This window comes from Corapipo altera, unplaced genomic scaffold (genome assembly GCF_003945725.1).
Source record: "Corapipo altera isolate COAL_440 unplaced genomic scaffold, ASM394572v1 104, whole genome shotgun sequence".
NCBI classification, from domain to species: domain Eukaryota; kingdom Metazoa; phylum Chordata; class Aves; order Passeriformes; family Pipridae; genus Corapipo; species Corapipo altera.
This window is the reverse complement of record NW_020884920.1, coordinates 3196529-3213923: the sequence shown is the minus strand read 5'-3', so window position 1 is coordinate 3213923 and position 17395 is coordinate 3196529. Positions and strand designations below refer to the sequence as shown.

General features: G+C 40.9%; 1 protein-coding gene across 4 annotated transcripts in view; it reads left to right on the top strand.

Moving 5' to 3' along the window:
• The window catches only part of GNA12 (G protein subunit alpha 12), a 41963-nt gene extending 25353 nt beyond the window's left edge, over positions 1-16610 (top strand). The window contains exons 3-5 of one of the 4 annotated variants that reach the window (XR_003529867.1): positions 8335-8385; positions 9379-10172; positions 11170-16610. Coding sequence is in view for 1 of the 4 variants with exons in the window: in XM_027656501.1 (XP_027512302.1) it covers positions 8335-8385; positions 9379-9948 (621 nt within the window). In the remaining 3 variants the exon portion in view is untranslated. Of the gene's footprint in view, positions 1-8334; positions 8386-9378 lie in introns of all 4 variants that reach the window. The other 3 variants (XR_003529866.1, XR_003529868.1, XM_027656501.1) reach the window with 3 other exon arrangements.
• The last annotated feature ends 785 nt before the right edge of the window (positions 16611-17395 follow it).

Below are 17395 nucleotides of genomic sequence, written 5' to 3'. Positions count from 1 at the left end.
AGGTTATGCCTTTTCTAAGTGCATCCAAGTTGCTTAGTTTTCCAGCTGGCCACCTGCCATGGAAAAGTCCAAGCTCAACATTCTTTGATGGCTGGTGTTAGCTGCCTTTTCAGCCCACAAGATCTAAGATACTTATTTCCCATCCCTCGATCTGATAAGATTTGGAAGGGAAACTCGCTGGTAAACTTGTGATTTCGTCTTGATCAGATAGTCAGTACTGCTGACTGGATTAATTCAGAAGGTACTTTTTTATTGTCAGTGTCTATTCTAGTTCTGCAGATGTCTTCTGTAAACAAAGCAAGTTTCAGGTTTGCATATTGCTCTGCTGGGAACAAAGCACAGGACTGGGACACAGACTAACGGGATTGCGCATCGTTCCCGCTCATGTAAAAACATCCCGTTGCTTCTAAATTCTGACGTGTTAGTTGAAAATGCCCATTTTTGCATGGCAGCTGCCCACTGAGAATAAATGGGATAATTTACTAGTGATTGGCCAGAATCTTGGACCCATCCTTCCTTTTTCAGCTCAGGACTTTGTTGGAGCCGTGGCAGCAGTGGAGCCGGCTGTGCCGGGAGCGAGGAGCTGGGCTGGCGTGTGCTCGTTCAGCTTCACAGAGAACCTCCGGTGTGTGAGATGAAAGGGCTCTGGCAGCAGCCTCAGACAATGTATTCCCTCAGACAGTTGGCAGGGAAACAGGAAGGAATCCTTTCATGGGATGCTTATGAGTAGGTCTGTCGCCCAGTCGTGCCAGGATGAGTGTGTGTGAGCCGGGCTCGCTGCTGATGTTGGACACAGCAGTCAAACTCTCTTCATTGTCTAAACACGTTCTTCCACGTGAATTTGGTATATATCCTGTTGCATCTGCTCCTTCGCTCTTTTTAGCTGCAAGTCAGTGGCTAATGTGCAAGTTTGGTTAAGGATTTTTCTAGATTTATGTTTTCAAAGCTAAAATTTTGCATGTTAGTGTTGCACTCTGCATCTTTGTGTTTTCTTTGTGGCCGGTACTGTTTTCTCTGCTGTTTGCACCTGTTTTTCTTCCAGTCATTGTGAATCTGGGAAGCAGGAACAGCAGTGATGAAGACAGTAAGTAGGAGTAAAATCAAAATAAGAGGGATTTTTTTGTTAATGTTTCTTGAAGCTTAGAGTGAAGGATGAGCCTGCCTTAGTCTGTTAACAGAAAGTCCCTTTCCTGCTGGAAGCACTGCTGCTGTTGTGCATATTTGAGACAAATGGACAGAATTGTTAACATAGTACCAAAAGTAATTTATCTCATCTACATCCTGTTGATGTAGAAACACGTAGCATTTCAGGAAAAAATGTAACTTCATTTTTCCCTTGCAGCACTTTGAGAAAGAATTGCTGTGCTTGATTGCTGGAAAAAGCTAACACATCTTAAAGAGTCGCCCTTCAGCACAAGAACTCTGCTCCTCTTAGGAGTGTTTCTTAGCTGTCCATAGAATTCCAGTCACGAGGATCCACAAATCTTAGCACTGATGTGGGAGCTCAGATTAGCCTAAACTTTGTGGGGAAAATCAAATACATATTTATCACCTATTTTTTTTTTATCCATGTGCTGTAAATCACACTGATTGGCCATGACAGGTAGAATGAGTTTGTAAAAACCCATCTTCACGTGTACAAACCAATTCTTCCATTGTCCATTTGTACTGAACTGACAAATAGTGAATTTTGAAAATCTTTTCAGACTTCAACATCTGATACCTCTGCTGTACAACTAGGCAGTAAAAAGAAGAGGTAATTTTTAGAAGTTTAGAACCATATGGTACTTTTTTGTAGTTGGTGTGTTGGTAGGGTACAGATAGCCACAACTTGGATAAGCCCTGGAGTTGCTGGATAAGAGCCAGGAGCTCAGTCTGTTGTTAAGGAGGAAGTTAAATAACACTGGAGAGATTTGATAGTTAAAATTCTGTACAGCTTAAATATGGAGAAGTGGTTGGTCTCTGCCTTGGAGCTGGTGATTGAATGAAAAATTAATGTTTGTCTTGTGTCAATAAATTTCAGTGCCCAGACAGGATGTAGAACAGAATTATGGTGTAATGGGCATCAGCTTTTTGGGGCAATTTAGGTTACTTCAGCATCCTCGGAGGGAATTCTGAACAAGCCCAGACTTGCTCACCTCCTTGGAAAATAATACTTAATTCATCAGCTGTCAGATTACAGAACAGCTATTGGCTGTAGTAAATCCATGCCCTGCTACCAGTGAGGCTGAAAAGAAGTGCAAGTTTAGAAATAATGTGCTGAAGGAGCCTGCTGGTTTGGGAAGGGAGAGTTGTTTGTTTGTTGTTGCAAAAAATTCTAAAATTCATGCGAATTTTAGCCCTTGGACAGAACCAGGGTGTGGAACCTGGAGCCGTGTCCCTGTGCTCACTTCCAAAGGATGTGTGTGTTCTGGAGGCAGGATGTTAAACCTGCTGCTTGTGTCCAGTAGGGCTCACTAAGGAAAGTCCTTCCTGTATCTCTGTTTTCTGGTGAGATGATGGGTTCTAAAAACTTGGCTGATATAACATCTCCAACATTTTCAAATGTTTGTCTCCTGGTTATTTTATCCGGCTTGCGCTCGTAACCTTGCTCTTCCCTTGGGCCTCTTGCTTTTATAAAACATCTGAAATAGTAACACTCAAACTTTTTACAATCAGCAGATGATTGACATCCCAGGAAAGCTGCAAAAATGAGGTCTTGGTGTTTGAAAAACAAAGGTTTTGGTTGCAAGTTTGCATTCTGTCTCTATGTGTCTCTGGCAGCCCTGATGGAATGGTACCTTATATAAAGGCCAGCTTAGGGTGAAATTACTGTCAGTGCTTTAAGTCCATTGTATTTGTGTATTTGAGATCTCAGAGCTTAAAGGCTGGGAGGATTCCCAAGTGTCCTTCTGGATTTCCTCTGTGTTTCTCAGCCCTGCTGCTGAATGATTTACAGCTCCTGAGCAGAGGGTGGGTTCCCAACAGAGAAAGATCACTGTTCTTTCACCTTGCAGATTCAGCTGCAGTTTGTGGCAATTAAAATATCTCTTTTTCTGGGTGTTTTGTGGTATTTGGGAGAATCCTGTTGGATCTGCATTATGGGAATTCTGTTAGATGTGTATTTTATGCTTCCTTGAAGCGTAGCATTTCCTTCCTGTGTGTGGTTTAATTCATCATCTGAAACAAGCTGAGACTGACAGGTCTACCTTAAATTGTGCACTCTAAATTTAGCAGCCAGAGACAGAATGATCAGGAAGGGCTAAATTAATATTATGTCAAAAAGGCCTTGGGACAAGGAAAGGAAAAAAGCCAATTTGGAACACAGGGTCCCCTTTCAAGTCTTTTAGTTCAGAGCAGAATTCAGAGGAACTGCTTTTCAGAAGGAAAAGTTTGAAATGAGCCAGTATTTCAGGGAACTGAACACTGGGATGTTTCACTGCCCCTTATGATCTGACCAAGAGTCACTTTGAATAACTGGCTGAGTGAGAAGTTGATAAATTCTGGCCTTGCAGAACATGTCTTATTACTGAGTTTCTGTGGGTATTTTAAAATAATCTGCATATGATCTGTTGTGCATTTATTTTCATGAAATGAATACTGCTTGGGAACCCTGCCCAAAATGAGGCTATCAATGGCAAAGGAAGTGATTCCAGATTAGTTATAATATTTCTGTGTGGAGATTTCCTATGTGCTCCCAATGCAGCCTGAAGGGACAGGGATGTTGAATTCAATTAGTTATTTTCATAGTGACTTGTTTGGAGCTAATGTTAAGATGGCATTAACATAGTACAAAATATAGAGATTAAAAATTCCTTAATTTCATGGCTTTTGCCCCTTGAGAATGCCATGGTCAAAATAATCTAGCATATAAAAAGAGTTTCAGAGGACTATTTCAGGAAGCAGGAATATATGTTTACATTTTAACTTTTCTCCCTTTCTCCTCCACCAGTCAGTTTTTAAACAAATTGTACTATTTTGTCTGGCTTCACCAAACTTCGTGCTGCAGATAGGGCAGTTAAAAAAATAATAATTGGGAAAAAAAAAATCCAATAGAGATGCTGCATCGTGGACCTTGTGGGCTCATTTCTGGCCTTCTGTTTGTGTTTCTTGATTCTCCCAGTTCCCAGATGTGCAGTGACTCATCCTGCTGAACAATGGGAACAGCATCTCTTATTCCTTCTCTTGGTCCCAGTTGGCAAAACTGTTACTCAGAGGATATGTACTGCAGAGGGAGAGGAGATTAGCACTGAGAGGATGAGTCAGCCAGGCCTTTGTGGTAACTCTTGTGTGGGGAGAAGAAGCTGAGGACTAACGGTCTGTGCCCTGGTGCACTCAAAAGGACTGTCTGAATTATGTGAAATTCATAACTCACAGGTCACTCTTCCCTTCCCTGCCACTGTCCTGTGCAGGACAACGCTTGGACATCTTGATTTATAATCAAGGAGGATTAAAAAAAACCCAAAACCAGCTAGCTGGTTTATGTCAACAGCCACATACATGATGGTCATCTCAGGCTTTGCTGTTAAAACTCTCAAATGTGAAAATACTAATGGACTACTTGTTAAAAATGAATTAAATAAGAGTTATCAGTGCACGTGTGCTTCACTGGCAGACTCTGCTGGGACTGTGACGTGATGGGGCTTCCTATCTAAGTACTGTGATGGTTGAAATGAAAAGTCTTTCAGATTTTAACATTATTTATGAATATTGTTAGAATATATTTTAAAGGAAATAGTGTACTAACAACGAAATACAACAAGATTTGAGTTTTATTAATTTTTGAAAAGCTCAACAACCTTCTATGAATGTCATTGATCTAAGGAAGTTTCTTGAGCTGCAGCAGTTTTTTTCCCAACACCAGCTTGTAAAATATCTGACCTGGACCTTTTTTGTTTGTTTTTTTTAAGTGAACATACCACGAAGTGATTATATTTAGGTATTTACATTCAGTATAAATACACATATAGTGTATAAATAATATACATATAGTATAAATAACTTTGTGTGCTTTCTATTTTGCTACTTGCAAACGTGACTTAAAATAGATTGTGAGTTTAAAAATCTCTTTTTCACTAGAAGTGTTAAAATACCGAAACTGGAGTCATCAATCTGCATAAAGATATTTTTAGTATCTGATGAATCAATTGCAAATATTTGCTGCCACTTTTATAGGAAGTCATGCTGGTGAACCAGAAATAACTAGTTAAGATCTGGAGAAGGAGAGCATTTGAAGTGCTAAGCCAGCTTTGAATGCAGCTGAATGGTCAGACAGATATTAGAGAAACACTAAGAATTTGCCCCAAAAGAGCCAAACCAGCTTCTTTATGGTCAGTGTCTTCGAGAGAAAAAAATAATTCAACATGAGATGGGCAGCTGATACTTTATTTTGGTAATAATTTGCCTTGAATGGAAAATCTACTTGGATTTATAAACTCTTTGTGGGTGTGTATTTTATATACATACATATAAATATCCACAGACATTTGTATGGGTTTATAATACCTGAAGCACGAGGTAGCTTTGGATAAATAATAATTTCTCAATGGAATTCAAAACTGCATTCAAGTGCACCTTGATGTAAAGCTAAATAAACTTGCCTTCTAAATCTGATTAATATTGCTGTCTATTTTCCCTGGATGCCAAGGAAAAATTTGAATAGAAAGGAATGTTCAGTTAGTATAATTGTTCTGATTAAAAATACTAACACAGAACAGTCGTAAAACCTGGAGTTTCCGTAATTTCCTCATTTAAATATGTTACAAGTTGCTCATCAAGTCAGTTAATGCTGAATCAGTTGTGTGTGCTGCCTGTGGATGAACTGAAATGCCCCCCACACTTCCCAGAACATCCCAGTTTTCTGTGAATCTGACTAAGATGTAGGGCAAGTTTATTCCAGAAGCCTTTGGAGCAAGAACTGAATCCCCATTTCCATAGGCCATAACTCAGGACTTAATCAGGGAATCATTAAAGCAGTTTTTCAGTGTGTGGTGGGCTTGGGGTTGTTGTTTTGGGAGTTTTTTGGCGGGTGGTTTTCCTCCCTTCATGTTTGTGTGCTTTAATGTTCTGAGCTTTTTTTTGACTTCAGACCCTCTGGAGCTTGTTGGGGGTTTGTTGTTTTGACTGGAAACAGATATTTTGACTTAAGTGCTTGGGTGTCTTTGAATTCTGTGCTAGAAGAGAATATTCAGGCACCTTCAGATCTGTCAGACCGTGCATATGGTGCTCACACCTGTTCCAGCAACCTGACTTGGTTACCCAGCTCTCCAAGTGTTTTGCAATTACTGCTTAAAATTTCCCAGAGTTAATTAACTTGGCTTAATTGGAGCGTTAGGAAGAGCTGTGTAAGAAACTAGAGAAGCCTTCTTTCCCTAAATCCCTGCAAAAATGAACATTTTTTTTCTTCATTAATCAGTTTATTTTCTTACCTCCTTATAAATGTGCAAAATGTCCAAGTGATTGATGTGTGTGGTGGGAAATAGGGGAGGCAGAAGCTGTAAATCAGGTGATCCTGCCTGTGTGTCCCAGCAGTTTAAGGCATCCAGCTGTTTCCTGCTCTGTGTGGGAGGGTGGATGGACAGCAAGGCCTCTTAAAGCAACTGGGTTCCTGCTAGAAAATAGGAAGAAACTGTATCAGAGATGGCCCCTTTGCAGTATTTTTGCACATCTAAAGACACTGTGTGGGACAGAGCACAATAGAGAGAGAAGGGGTTTTTTTGTAGCTTCAGTGATCTTTTCTTTTTGGGCTCTCCCGTCTCCCAAACATGACTAATGCTGTACAGGAAGCCCTTTTCTCTTATTCATGCGGTCTGTGATATCTCTTCTGATCCACAGAGTGCCAAAAAATACAGGAAATTACTTTCACCTTATGAAAATTCATGATTGTAAGGAAGCTCTTAGAGCAATTGTTCTTTGGAAACTTCCCCCCCCCCCCCCACTGCCCCTCTCTCAAAAAAAAGATAATTTGTTCTGCTAGCAATCCACTGTAAATCTTTTGTTGATACATGGTAGTCTTTTGCAAATACTGTGTTCTCTCTCTTTTATGAAAAGACACTTTTAGTTTTAAATGTTAGGAAATAATCAGCTCCAGCTCCTTTTTGTCTGTGCCTTATGCTGGGAGTGTGTACTCGTGTGATACCCTTACTCCTCTGATCTCCAGTCTGATTCCTCACAATGAACTGTTGTCTTGGCATCTGTTTACAGTTGTAGTGCAGGGGAATAATTCTGTTCTGCTGCCTCAAGCCTGTGGTGTCGAGGAGAAGGTGTGATTTAAGAATTTATATTGCTCTTAGAGTCTGAGCTGGTACTTGGAGAAAGTTCCATTCTGAGTTAGTGACTTGGTTGAGGGCACCTACGGTCAGTTTGGTCACTGCTGACACAGCTGTGATAAAGAATTTGTTTTGCTGCCTAAAATTATTAAAAGGCAGCAGGATTTTCCATTTTATCACTCTCATTACATGGCTACAACTGCAAGACACATGTCCTGGACAATGAAGAATACTTTCTCACTGAACAGATCTTCATCTGAAGAAATGCAGGGGAAGTATTGGAAGGAGAGTTTCACCCCAGAGCAGTCTGCACAAACCTCTTATGCAAGAGGAAATTTTCACACAAGAATACGTTTTCCCTGTAAATGCTGCCTATTTCTTCTCAATATAACTGGTAAACTTTGTACAAGATGAGCAAATCCTTTCTTAAACTCTTGAGCCTAAAAGGGAAGCTGTCTGTAGAAGAGCAAGTCCTTCAGAATGTTCCTTTTTTTCATTTGTTTGTGACAAGCAAGTTTAGCTTAAATCATCACAAATTGTGGGTGACTTAAATCTTTCTTTCCTGAAGGTATGCCACCCGGTTTAGGATATGCCTTTGTTAATTTTAAACAAAATACGTTGGTTTCTTAGAAATGTGTTTCGTTTTACTCCCGTTCAGTGTCAGTTAACTGCATTCATCTTACAAGGGGAAAAAAACCTCATTCTTTAAGTCAAAGAACTGACTTTAATGACACTTCCTTTTCATTGTGAAGATGTACTGGATAGATTTGAGCATTTATTCAAATCTCTACTCAACTTTGATTTCTCTAGACCTAATAGAGAACTGTATTTAGAATAAATTCTGCCTTTCCCACACATTAGTACTATATTATGGCAGCCCCACTTGCTTATCAGCAGTTTGTGAATTAGGTTCTGTAATGCTTGTATTGCTCCAGCCCCTGAAGTGTATCGGGATGGTGTCCAAGCTTCCACTTGGGATGTTGCTCTGTTAGCCCTCAGTGCATGTTGGAAAGTGAAAAGGCCTTAGTTCCATTGGATTTGCTGTCCTAGAAACAGGCTTAGTTCCCATCTCTTTCCTTTTCCACAGGGTGAATCGGTGAAATACTTCCTGGATAACCTGGATCGCATCGGTCAGCTGGTAAGACACCACCTTCCCTTTCTGAACCAGAGAGCTCAAAGAGACAGTGGAAGCCTGGGTGTGCAATGATCATTGATTTTTGTTTGGGGGTTTTTGTTGGTTTTTAGATAATAGTGTAGTAAATAATTCCAGTGTTGTTTCTCTAGAAATAGTAAACTCCAGCCTATGAAACTGAAGCTTAGTATTTGCTTAATCGTTTTTGACAGATCATGGAAGTTGTATTTATGCACATATTTTCTTTTATCAGCCCTTCCACAGTCTCTGGATCTCATTCACTTTTCATGATGCTCTGATGGCTGGTGCTACTTAAGGTAGCAGAATGGAACCTTAAAAAAATTAAAAATATTACTAGCACTTCTAGGATTCAAAATCCATAGTGGAAACATCTGTCAGGAGACTTGGAAGGGAAAGAAGTGAGATGATTTTCCCAAATAGTAACAATGATAAGCTGCTGAAGAACAAATCTCTCTACAGTGGTAGGTTGGGCCACAACTTATGGTAGAATGTATTGCTGTACTCACTCGTCATAGAGGTGTGAACCTGGAAGGAGTATTTCCACTAAAGCTTTTGAGATGGTCTTTTTAGGAGTAATGAACTGTGAAAAAGTAGATTTTTAAAAACAGAAAATCCTTTCAGTGATGACTTGGTGATCTGCTTTACTGAACACTAAGTGGAAATAACAAATAACACTAACTAAGAATTTGATCATGCAAAAATAGACTTCAGCCTGAAAACAAGAGGCTTGAAGGATAAAAATGTGAACAACTGGATTAGTCCTGTATTTTTATTCTTGTTTATCTCAGGGTCTTCTAGATGTTCACCAGTGTTGAGCTAAATGGTCAACAGTTGAGTATTTTAAAGCTGAGTATTCATCGTTCACCTGATAATTTGAAAAACATGGCTCCTGGTGATTTTACCCATTACTTCAGTGTTCTGACCTTGGACAGCATTTTTGAAGGACTCCTTTTGACAGTTCTCTCCGTTCTTTTCCAGAATTACTTCCCCAGCAAACAAGATATTTTGCTGGCCAGAAAAGCCACGAAGGGGATCGTAGAGCACGATTTCATCATTAAAAAAATTCCTTTCAAGATGGTGGATGTGGGTGGACAGAGATCTCAGCGTCAGAAATGGTTCCAGTGCTTTGATGGAATAACTTCCATTTTGTTCATGGTCTCCTCCAGCGAATACGATCAGGTTCTCATGGAAGACAGGCGCACAAACAGACTCGTGGAGTCCATGAATATCTTTGAGACAATAGTCAATAACAAGCTCTTCTTTAACGTTTCTATTATCCTATTCCTCAACAAGATGGATCTTCTCGTTGAGAAGGTAAAGACTGTCAGCATTAAGAAGTATTTCTCGGACTTCAAGGGCGACCCTCACAGGCTGGAGGACGTGCAGCGTTACCTGGTGCAGTGCTTCGACAGGAAGAGGAGGAACCGCTCCAAGCCCCTCTTCCACCACTTCACCACGGCCATAGACACGGAGAACATCCGCTTCGTGTTCCACGCCGTGAAGGACACCATCCTGCAGGAGAACCTGAAGGATATCATGTTGCAGTGAAGGAGAGCAGCCAGTGTTCTGTTACAATTTTGCTGGAGGGTTAGATCAAAGTTTTTATCCTTTCTTTATGGCCCTTGCATGCGGTGTAGGACCCATGCGAATTACTTGGCTCAGGAATGCTGTAAACTAGCCAGTCCAAACAGGAGCTATAGGCCGGAGGAGTCACATGTTGATGTTAGCTACTGAATCATTTGGACTAGAAACACTACTGAACCCTGGCCATGGTAGGTTCTGTACCAATTTTGGGACGCTGAACAACACAACCACCTTCTGCCTTCTTAGAAAAAAAGAAATCTCTGACAAACCATGTATGGAAGACACATTGTTTTAAGTGAATACGCTCGTTTTTCAGAGACACTAGTCGTACAAACTGCCTTTTTTTTTTGTAGTTTGGAGGTGCTGAATCGATCAAACTAATCTAAACATAATGAGATTGGCAGCTGTATTGGAGAATGTTAATGGAAATCCTGTTGTTAACCCTTAGGAATATATCCAGATCTTGTGTGGATGTTCAGCTTTGCCGAGGGTCTACAGTCCACTTGCCGAGGTGGATGCACAGCTCTTGTCTGAAGGTTTTGCCTGAGTCTCCTGAGGCAGAAATCTAAAGCTGTGTAAGGAAACTCGTGTTGGAGTGAATGGGATGGGAAGCTGAAGCCTCACTGATATGGAGAAGGGTTTATTTTGCACTATAGGTGAAGGTTGTTCCATCATGGGAAAACTGATTTCCTTGGTGAAGCAGCCTGTGCTGGAGCACCCAACCACGTATCTGCACAGTGGGTGCTCGAGTGAGATGTACTCCATGGAAACCCAGCACTGTTCTCACAGTGGGCAGCGTGTGTGAAGGTTCAGTATCTCATGTGACAGGGCTTCATCTACACTCACAGGTTTGAAAGCTGATCAAACTCTTAAGCAAAGGTTTTGGTAGCACAGCAGCTGCTTGATTAGTCCCAACAGCTGACCTTATAGGAAGACTGAGCACCCTAGAGATCCCAGCTTTTCCAGCTGCACTGATGTGTTTGGACAGCAAGACCTTGCTGTAAAATTAGCCTTTAATCTGTGTCTTAATGGGATCTTTAGCCTATAGTAATGCACATGTAACTCTGAGCACAGCTGAGTTTGGAGTTGCCAGTTTTGGGCAGTTGTTTGTGTGTAAAATGGTAAGAGGCTGTGAATAATGTTGATCTGAACTCCGAATTTCCTTGTGCTCTCAATCTCTGTCAGGTGCCTTTTTTTGTGTACAGACATTGAATCTTTTCTACTACAGTGGGGTACATGGACAAACCGAAGATATTGTAGTGCTCTCCTTTAGGTAACTCTCACACATAGTTTACTGTGCAATTTTTGTCATAGTTTTTATCCAAGAATAAAACCTGAAGGGCTGTTTGTACCCATAAAAAGTCAGCAGATTCCCTGGAGTTCTTATCCCCTTTGAGCCTGTAATGGCATGTCAAAACAAGCAATGTTTTACTTCAGCTGGTAATCCCATGGGAAATGTGGTCAAAGGAAAGTCCCGTTCCGTTGTCCTTTCATGTTAATTTGGATAAAATCTGGAATCTTTCTTCCCCTCTGAAGCTTGCAGATGTTCATATCAGTATTTTTGTGTAGTTGCCTGATGTAGCAGCCCCTTGGCTTTCTTTGTGCAGGCTCCAGAGTGGAAAAGCTGTGGCTGTGTCAGTGCTTGTAACAGGCACAGTCCCGAGGTAAGAAGCAACTGAAAAGTTGCAGATGGGAAACTCTAACTTAAATTTGAGCAAACTTAAACAGGAATTAGTTTCCTTGCAACAAGTCTTATTTTGCCAGGACCAACTTGTCTTTTTAAATATTTATTCATTTCTAACCTTGAAGGAGAATAATGTTTTGACTCTTAACATTCAGATGGGAGGAAAATCTTAAGATTATTATATTTGAAAAGGTAAATGTTCCAACAGGGTGTGATGCAGACAAGTTTACTCATCACATGAGGTTGGTTTCTCTAAGCCCATTTGTTTGGCTGAAGGCTAAGGCTGCTTTCAAAGCTGTCAGATGTTTTCTGAGTTCTTGGTAGTGGTTTTCACTTCACACAAGACACTGGGAAAGAGAAGGCAGTTGTGGGCTGACCTGACTTCTAGGTTGACTTGACTTCAGTTTGCTGTGAGCTTTATTCTTTCACTAAGTTTTCCAGATGGGTTAATATTATGCTTGTTTTCTCAAATGAGTTAAACATTCCCTTTCAACTGTATTTTTTCTCAAGAATTACCTCAGTTTTTTTGTCTGAATCTACTGTAGTTTTACCTGGAGGCATAGCATGGAATTTCCTGTCCTGTTTTTCTCTTGATACTCATCCATGGTTTTGTATCCTTGGTCACCTTATGGATTTAAAACTCTCAACAGAGCTAATAATGCAACTTTTATTTTAAGTAACTTAAAATCTGCACCTGGAAAAGAAACAGCATGAGATATCTCATATTGAGCTCTCAAGCTTTTTTTTTGTTACAATATGGCAGTTTTGCACACTAAGTCAGGTTTAGGGAGCCAGTTTGCTCACCTTAGGCCCATTGTTGCCTTTCTTCTTTTCATTGATGGAATGGGCCTAAGTGAGGGGCCAGTCAGCAGTTTGGCTCTGTGGGCCAAATTTGGATAGTGATGGATCACAGTAGGAACCCAAGATCAGGAAACTCTTTTTGCAAAAGTCAAGCACTTTTCAAGTTTGCCAGGTTGGTGGCCCATGAGTAAAAAGGACGTGGGGGGTTTTTTTAAGTGTCAGCTTTCTCTGCAAAATACACTCCACTTCTTGCCACAACTGAGGGGTTTGTGTTTGGGTTTTTTCAAGGTAAGTTTTAGTATAGTAAAGCCAGAAAATCTTGTTATGGTAAATCAGTTCGTTACTAAAGCAGAGCTTAGGTAGGTGAGTTGGTTCAAAGATCTCAGGACAGGCTTGGTTGGTTGCTTAGTCCTTTCACTAGAAACAAATAGAAAACTTTATTTTAAGTGACATCCTGGAGAACTTTGCAGGTAAACACAGCTGGAGAGAACATCTCTTTTTGTTAACTTTATAGGCTTATTGTTCATTTGGCTGGTCAGGAAATGGGTCACAGGCAGGATGATAACCAAATGGAGACCTTGAACAACTCCTTTTTTTTTTTTTTTTTTTTTAAAGAAAAAAGCAGCTTTTTGCTGTCCCTCCTCTGCCACCCCAGGGTCAGTGGCCAGTGATGGAGTGTTGCAAACGGGTTGTCTCTCCTGAGGACAAAGAGAGGAAGTGCTTCCAGCATGTGCCTGTGGGAGAGACTTACATAATCTTGCAGTTTAAGTAGAAAAACTAACTAAATGGGAGTCATTTATCAAACACTACTTTATATTTGTTGTCCTCAAAACAGGCTTTAAGCTAATAGATGTGTCAGTCAGTCCCATTCCTTCAGATTGCAGTGCTGTCATTCTCTGAACAATTCTTGGATGCACTGCAAGGTGACACGGGGAATTGGAATTAAAAAGGAAGAATGGTCTTCTGGAAGTGACATATTCAATAGGCACTTGTCACTTCAAAGGAATTAAGTGGTTCTTAATGTTTAAAATTAATATTGTTTATGGAATTGAAGTTACTGGCCACTCAATTTTACAACTCAAAGATTCTTTCAGTTTGATACAAAGAATTGATCTTATTAAGCATGGCAGCATAGATTATTTGACTTATTAACTTGATAATGTATTTGATTTTTTTCAATTATTGCTGTGTAAAACCTGGAACTAGGCATGTTACAAGCGCGAAGGAGCTCCCGAGATGACCATTTCCAGGCTTTCTGAGGCAGCTGAAGCCTGAACCTCAGCCAGGCAGGCAGAGTGGAGAAACTAATAGCAAAGGAACTGTAGGGAGATGGAGTAGGAAGAACTCATTTGTCCATGGCACTGCAGACAAAAATGGAATTCAACCAGGAGAGCTAAAATATGGTATGAAAAACAGTGCATTTGAAAAGTGTGTCCCATCCTGCTGATGTGTTGTCCCCCCATCCCTATGGCCCCATGCCCCCAGGTATTCACCCATCCTGGTTACTGTGACCTGCAAAAAATTATGGAATTGAAGAAATTAAAGGAATAGAAACGGAAGCACTGAAGAAACCAGCAGCTTTCTTTAGTGAGCCACAGCTGCCTTCCACAGAACAGCATCTTAGAGAACAAGTCTTCTGCTGCCTTTAGATGGGTGTCTTTGTATTAACTATGTTTAAACTTACATTAACTTATGTTTTGGAGTCTTTTCTATGCATGTACCTCTTTACTTCTGGGGAAAAAAAAGTTGTTCTGCTGCATGGATGTACAGGATTTCTGTAAAAGGCCCCTCTGATTTTCAAGTAGTGGGTTTTGAAACCTGACTTAGGTTGGCTTGTGTCATCAAATTTTCAGGAGTATCTGCTGGACTGATGGATGATTTGATGCATACCAGCTTGAGAGACAAACATGATATGCAACAACACCTCCACACAGTGCAGTTTGTCTTGTCAGCCAAACCCTGATCTCTCATGACAAGAACTGTAAGTTTAGCTGTAGCCTCTTTTCTATATCCTTTTTCTAGTATAAAATCACGTGGTGTAGTCAGGGGTTTAATATAGCACTGCCAACTCTTTACCTCATACTCCAATTCTGTAACACAAAGTGCTGGGTGGGGGTGTTTCAGTAGCAACTCCAAAACATCTGTGCCTACTTTTGTAAATGAGCTTTTAACAGTTTTTTTTAGGGAGCATCCATTATGGATCAGGAAGACTGGCATGGTCTGGGCCAGACTTGGCCTGAGTTAATACTGACTCCCCACAGTTCTAGATGAGGACTGTCTAGCCTAGTGAGGAATAATTGGTAAGACAATACAAAACCTAGTGCTTTTTAATAATACCTGTTTTGTAATTAGCTGGAGTGATCTCTGCTTTGTGCTGTGAAGTGGGCACTTCTTTGTTTTAACACTAATCTTTTTTTACATAGATGGAAATGAGAAAAGCCAGGACATTTGAAGCTGAAACTGCTACTGTGTTACCAGATGATGCTGTCCCTGTGCTCATCTTGGTGGTTGGGCAGTTCAGCTCAGTTCTTGACGTTTTTATCTTTCTAATGGCATTTGGAAAGCGGTGTTGAAGTTTGTCTGTGTGTCTATGCTTGTTTTCTTATGGGGTGGGGAGTGTGGAGGTACTAGATTGTCAGTGCTAGTGGTTGGCTTGAGGAACTGTATCACAGCCCAGCTCTTGGCATTCGTCTGAAAGTTGTATCTTCTGTCTGGTGTGAAAATACTCAGTCAGAGGGGGAAAAAAAGAGCAGCACTGACTTCCAAGGTGGGCATTCTGGTAAAAAAAGCCAAAGTATGTTGGAAGGGAGCAGGAGAGGGGAGCTAGTTTCTAAACAGATCCCAAAAGCTGATGGTGCTTGAAGACTGACTGTATTGAAGTGAAATGCCATCTGCACTGACCCAAAAGCTTTGAGTGACTCCAGAGAGCTATTGGCTGTGAATTAAGAACAGCAGGCTGGCAAGGCTGGCCCTGCCATTGTAAATCTCTCTTCATCTGTTCATAACTGGGTGCTAAACCTCAATTTTTACTAAAATACACTATGCAGATCTCTGGCCAGACAGTGCATCTTACTCCTTCCTGACAGCTACTTAAACTTTCTTCAAGATACCAGAGCATGAGAAGGTAAGAGACCTGGGTAAGAGGCTGTTTCCATTATTTGAATAAAAACTACATGTGATGGAGAGCATGTGATGGAGAGCAAAATTTTTTAAGAACTAGGACCTGAGAGAGCATCTTTTGAGGGAAGTGACAGATTTGGAGTGCTGTGGATTCTCTGCCGGTCCTTCCCATCAATCTCTTGTGCTGAGCTCGTGTGCAGGTGGTTGGGCACAAAGGCTGAGAGGAGACAGAAGGGAGAAGGGGGATGTGGAAGAGAAATGATCTGTTGGGAGCTCATGAGACTTGGAAAGGTGGTTGGTGGACTAAGGTTTGGAAATGTGTGTTCAAACTCCCGTTTGCATTGAAGCCATTAACTCTCCGTAGGATAACGAGCGTCCCTCCAGTGGACAGCTCGTGTTACCTGGAATGTGGATTGAGCTTGAATTGTTGATACACATTAAAAAGTATTTCTGGAGACTGTGCTGAACATGGCTAGTGTTTCTTGCTCTAGTGATGAGTTGTCTTGTTTGTGGAACCAATATGTACGAAAGCAAACTGACAAAACACCAGGTTATCTCGTGACATGACCACGTAAGCTTAGGAAGCCAAGTAATGTTATCTTCTATTCTGCAATGTACTTGCTCTCTGGTGCCTATGCATTAACACACATACTATGCAATATCAGTCTTTTTTTAAACCAGTTCACTGCATTGGGCAACAAAGGCCTGAGTTTAGCCTTAATTTTCTTAACAATTCACAGGAAAGTACTTAAAAAACAGTGACAAACTAAAAGAAGGTGAAAAATGCATGAAGTAAAAGCACAGTTCCAGACTGCTCACATAAGTGTCTTTCTAGCACCAAAACAGCATCTGTGATAGAAGCAGCTACTTGCTGTAATAGTTTCAACTTATGAAAACTGTGTACTAGATAAAATTATATTGTGATGTGTAAAAAGTGTATTTTATAGCTTTGGTGACTTAGTTTACTGTTTTGTATATATGAATTTTATAAATCTATTAAAACTTGACTTGTTATACTGTTCTTTATGGGTTTTATCTTTTCACCAGAGTCTGAAGTGACATTTTCTGCTTTATTCAAAAATTTTCTGTGAGAGAAATGCTTTTTGAATAAATTACAGCATGGAACTACAGCTGTCATGCAATGAAATCTCTGTGTAATCTCTAGGTATCTCCCACCCCTCCACTTCTAGGCTGAGTCATTCTTCCTGTGTCCAGGAGCTAAGGCTGATGAGACATTAACCTGTATAAAACTTGTAACTCATTCTCTGTAGTGTTCCAGGAGCTGATTCTGGGGCATTAATACTGATGGGAAGTGGGAGGGGGGACACAGCTGGAGTTTGCTTCTGCGTTTGAAGCTCAGTAAGAGATGATAGTTAAGCCTGTGGAGTTGGCAGCACCTGTTAGAGATTCCTCTCTGCTCTGCAGCATCTGGTAATAAACAGCCATGGGAACTGAACTTGCTGCTTTCCCAGTGCCAGTCCACTCTTTTGGGCTCACTTGTGTGCCCTGGTACCTTGTGGAGCACTGCAGAACCATTGACCTTTGGAGAGTCACCGGTGTCCCTGTCACATGGCAGTGCCACCCTGTGCCAGCTAATGCTGCCAGAACTCGAGCTGCAGTTCTTAGGAATGCTGTTCACCTTTCCTCCCTTGTACTTGGAAAGGTCACGTCTGGCAGACTCTCGTGGCAAGTCTTAGTTGTTTCTTGCATGAGCTGTTAATGCCAGCTCAGTTCCACTGGCAGGGGCACAATTCAGGATACTTCATGGAGTGTTGTTTGTCCTCTTTACTGATCATTGGAAGTGTA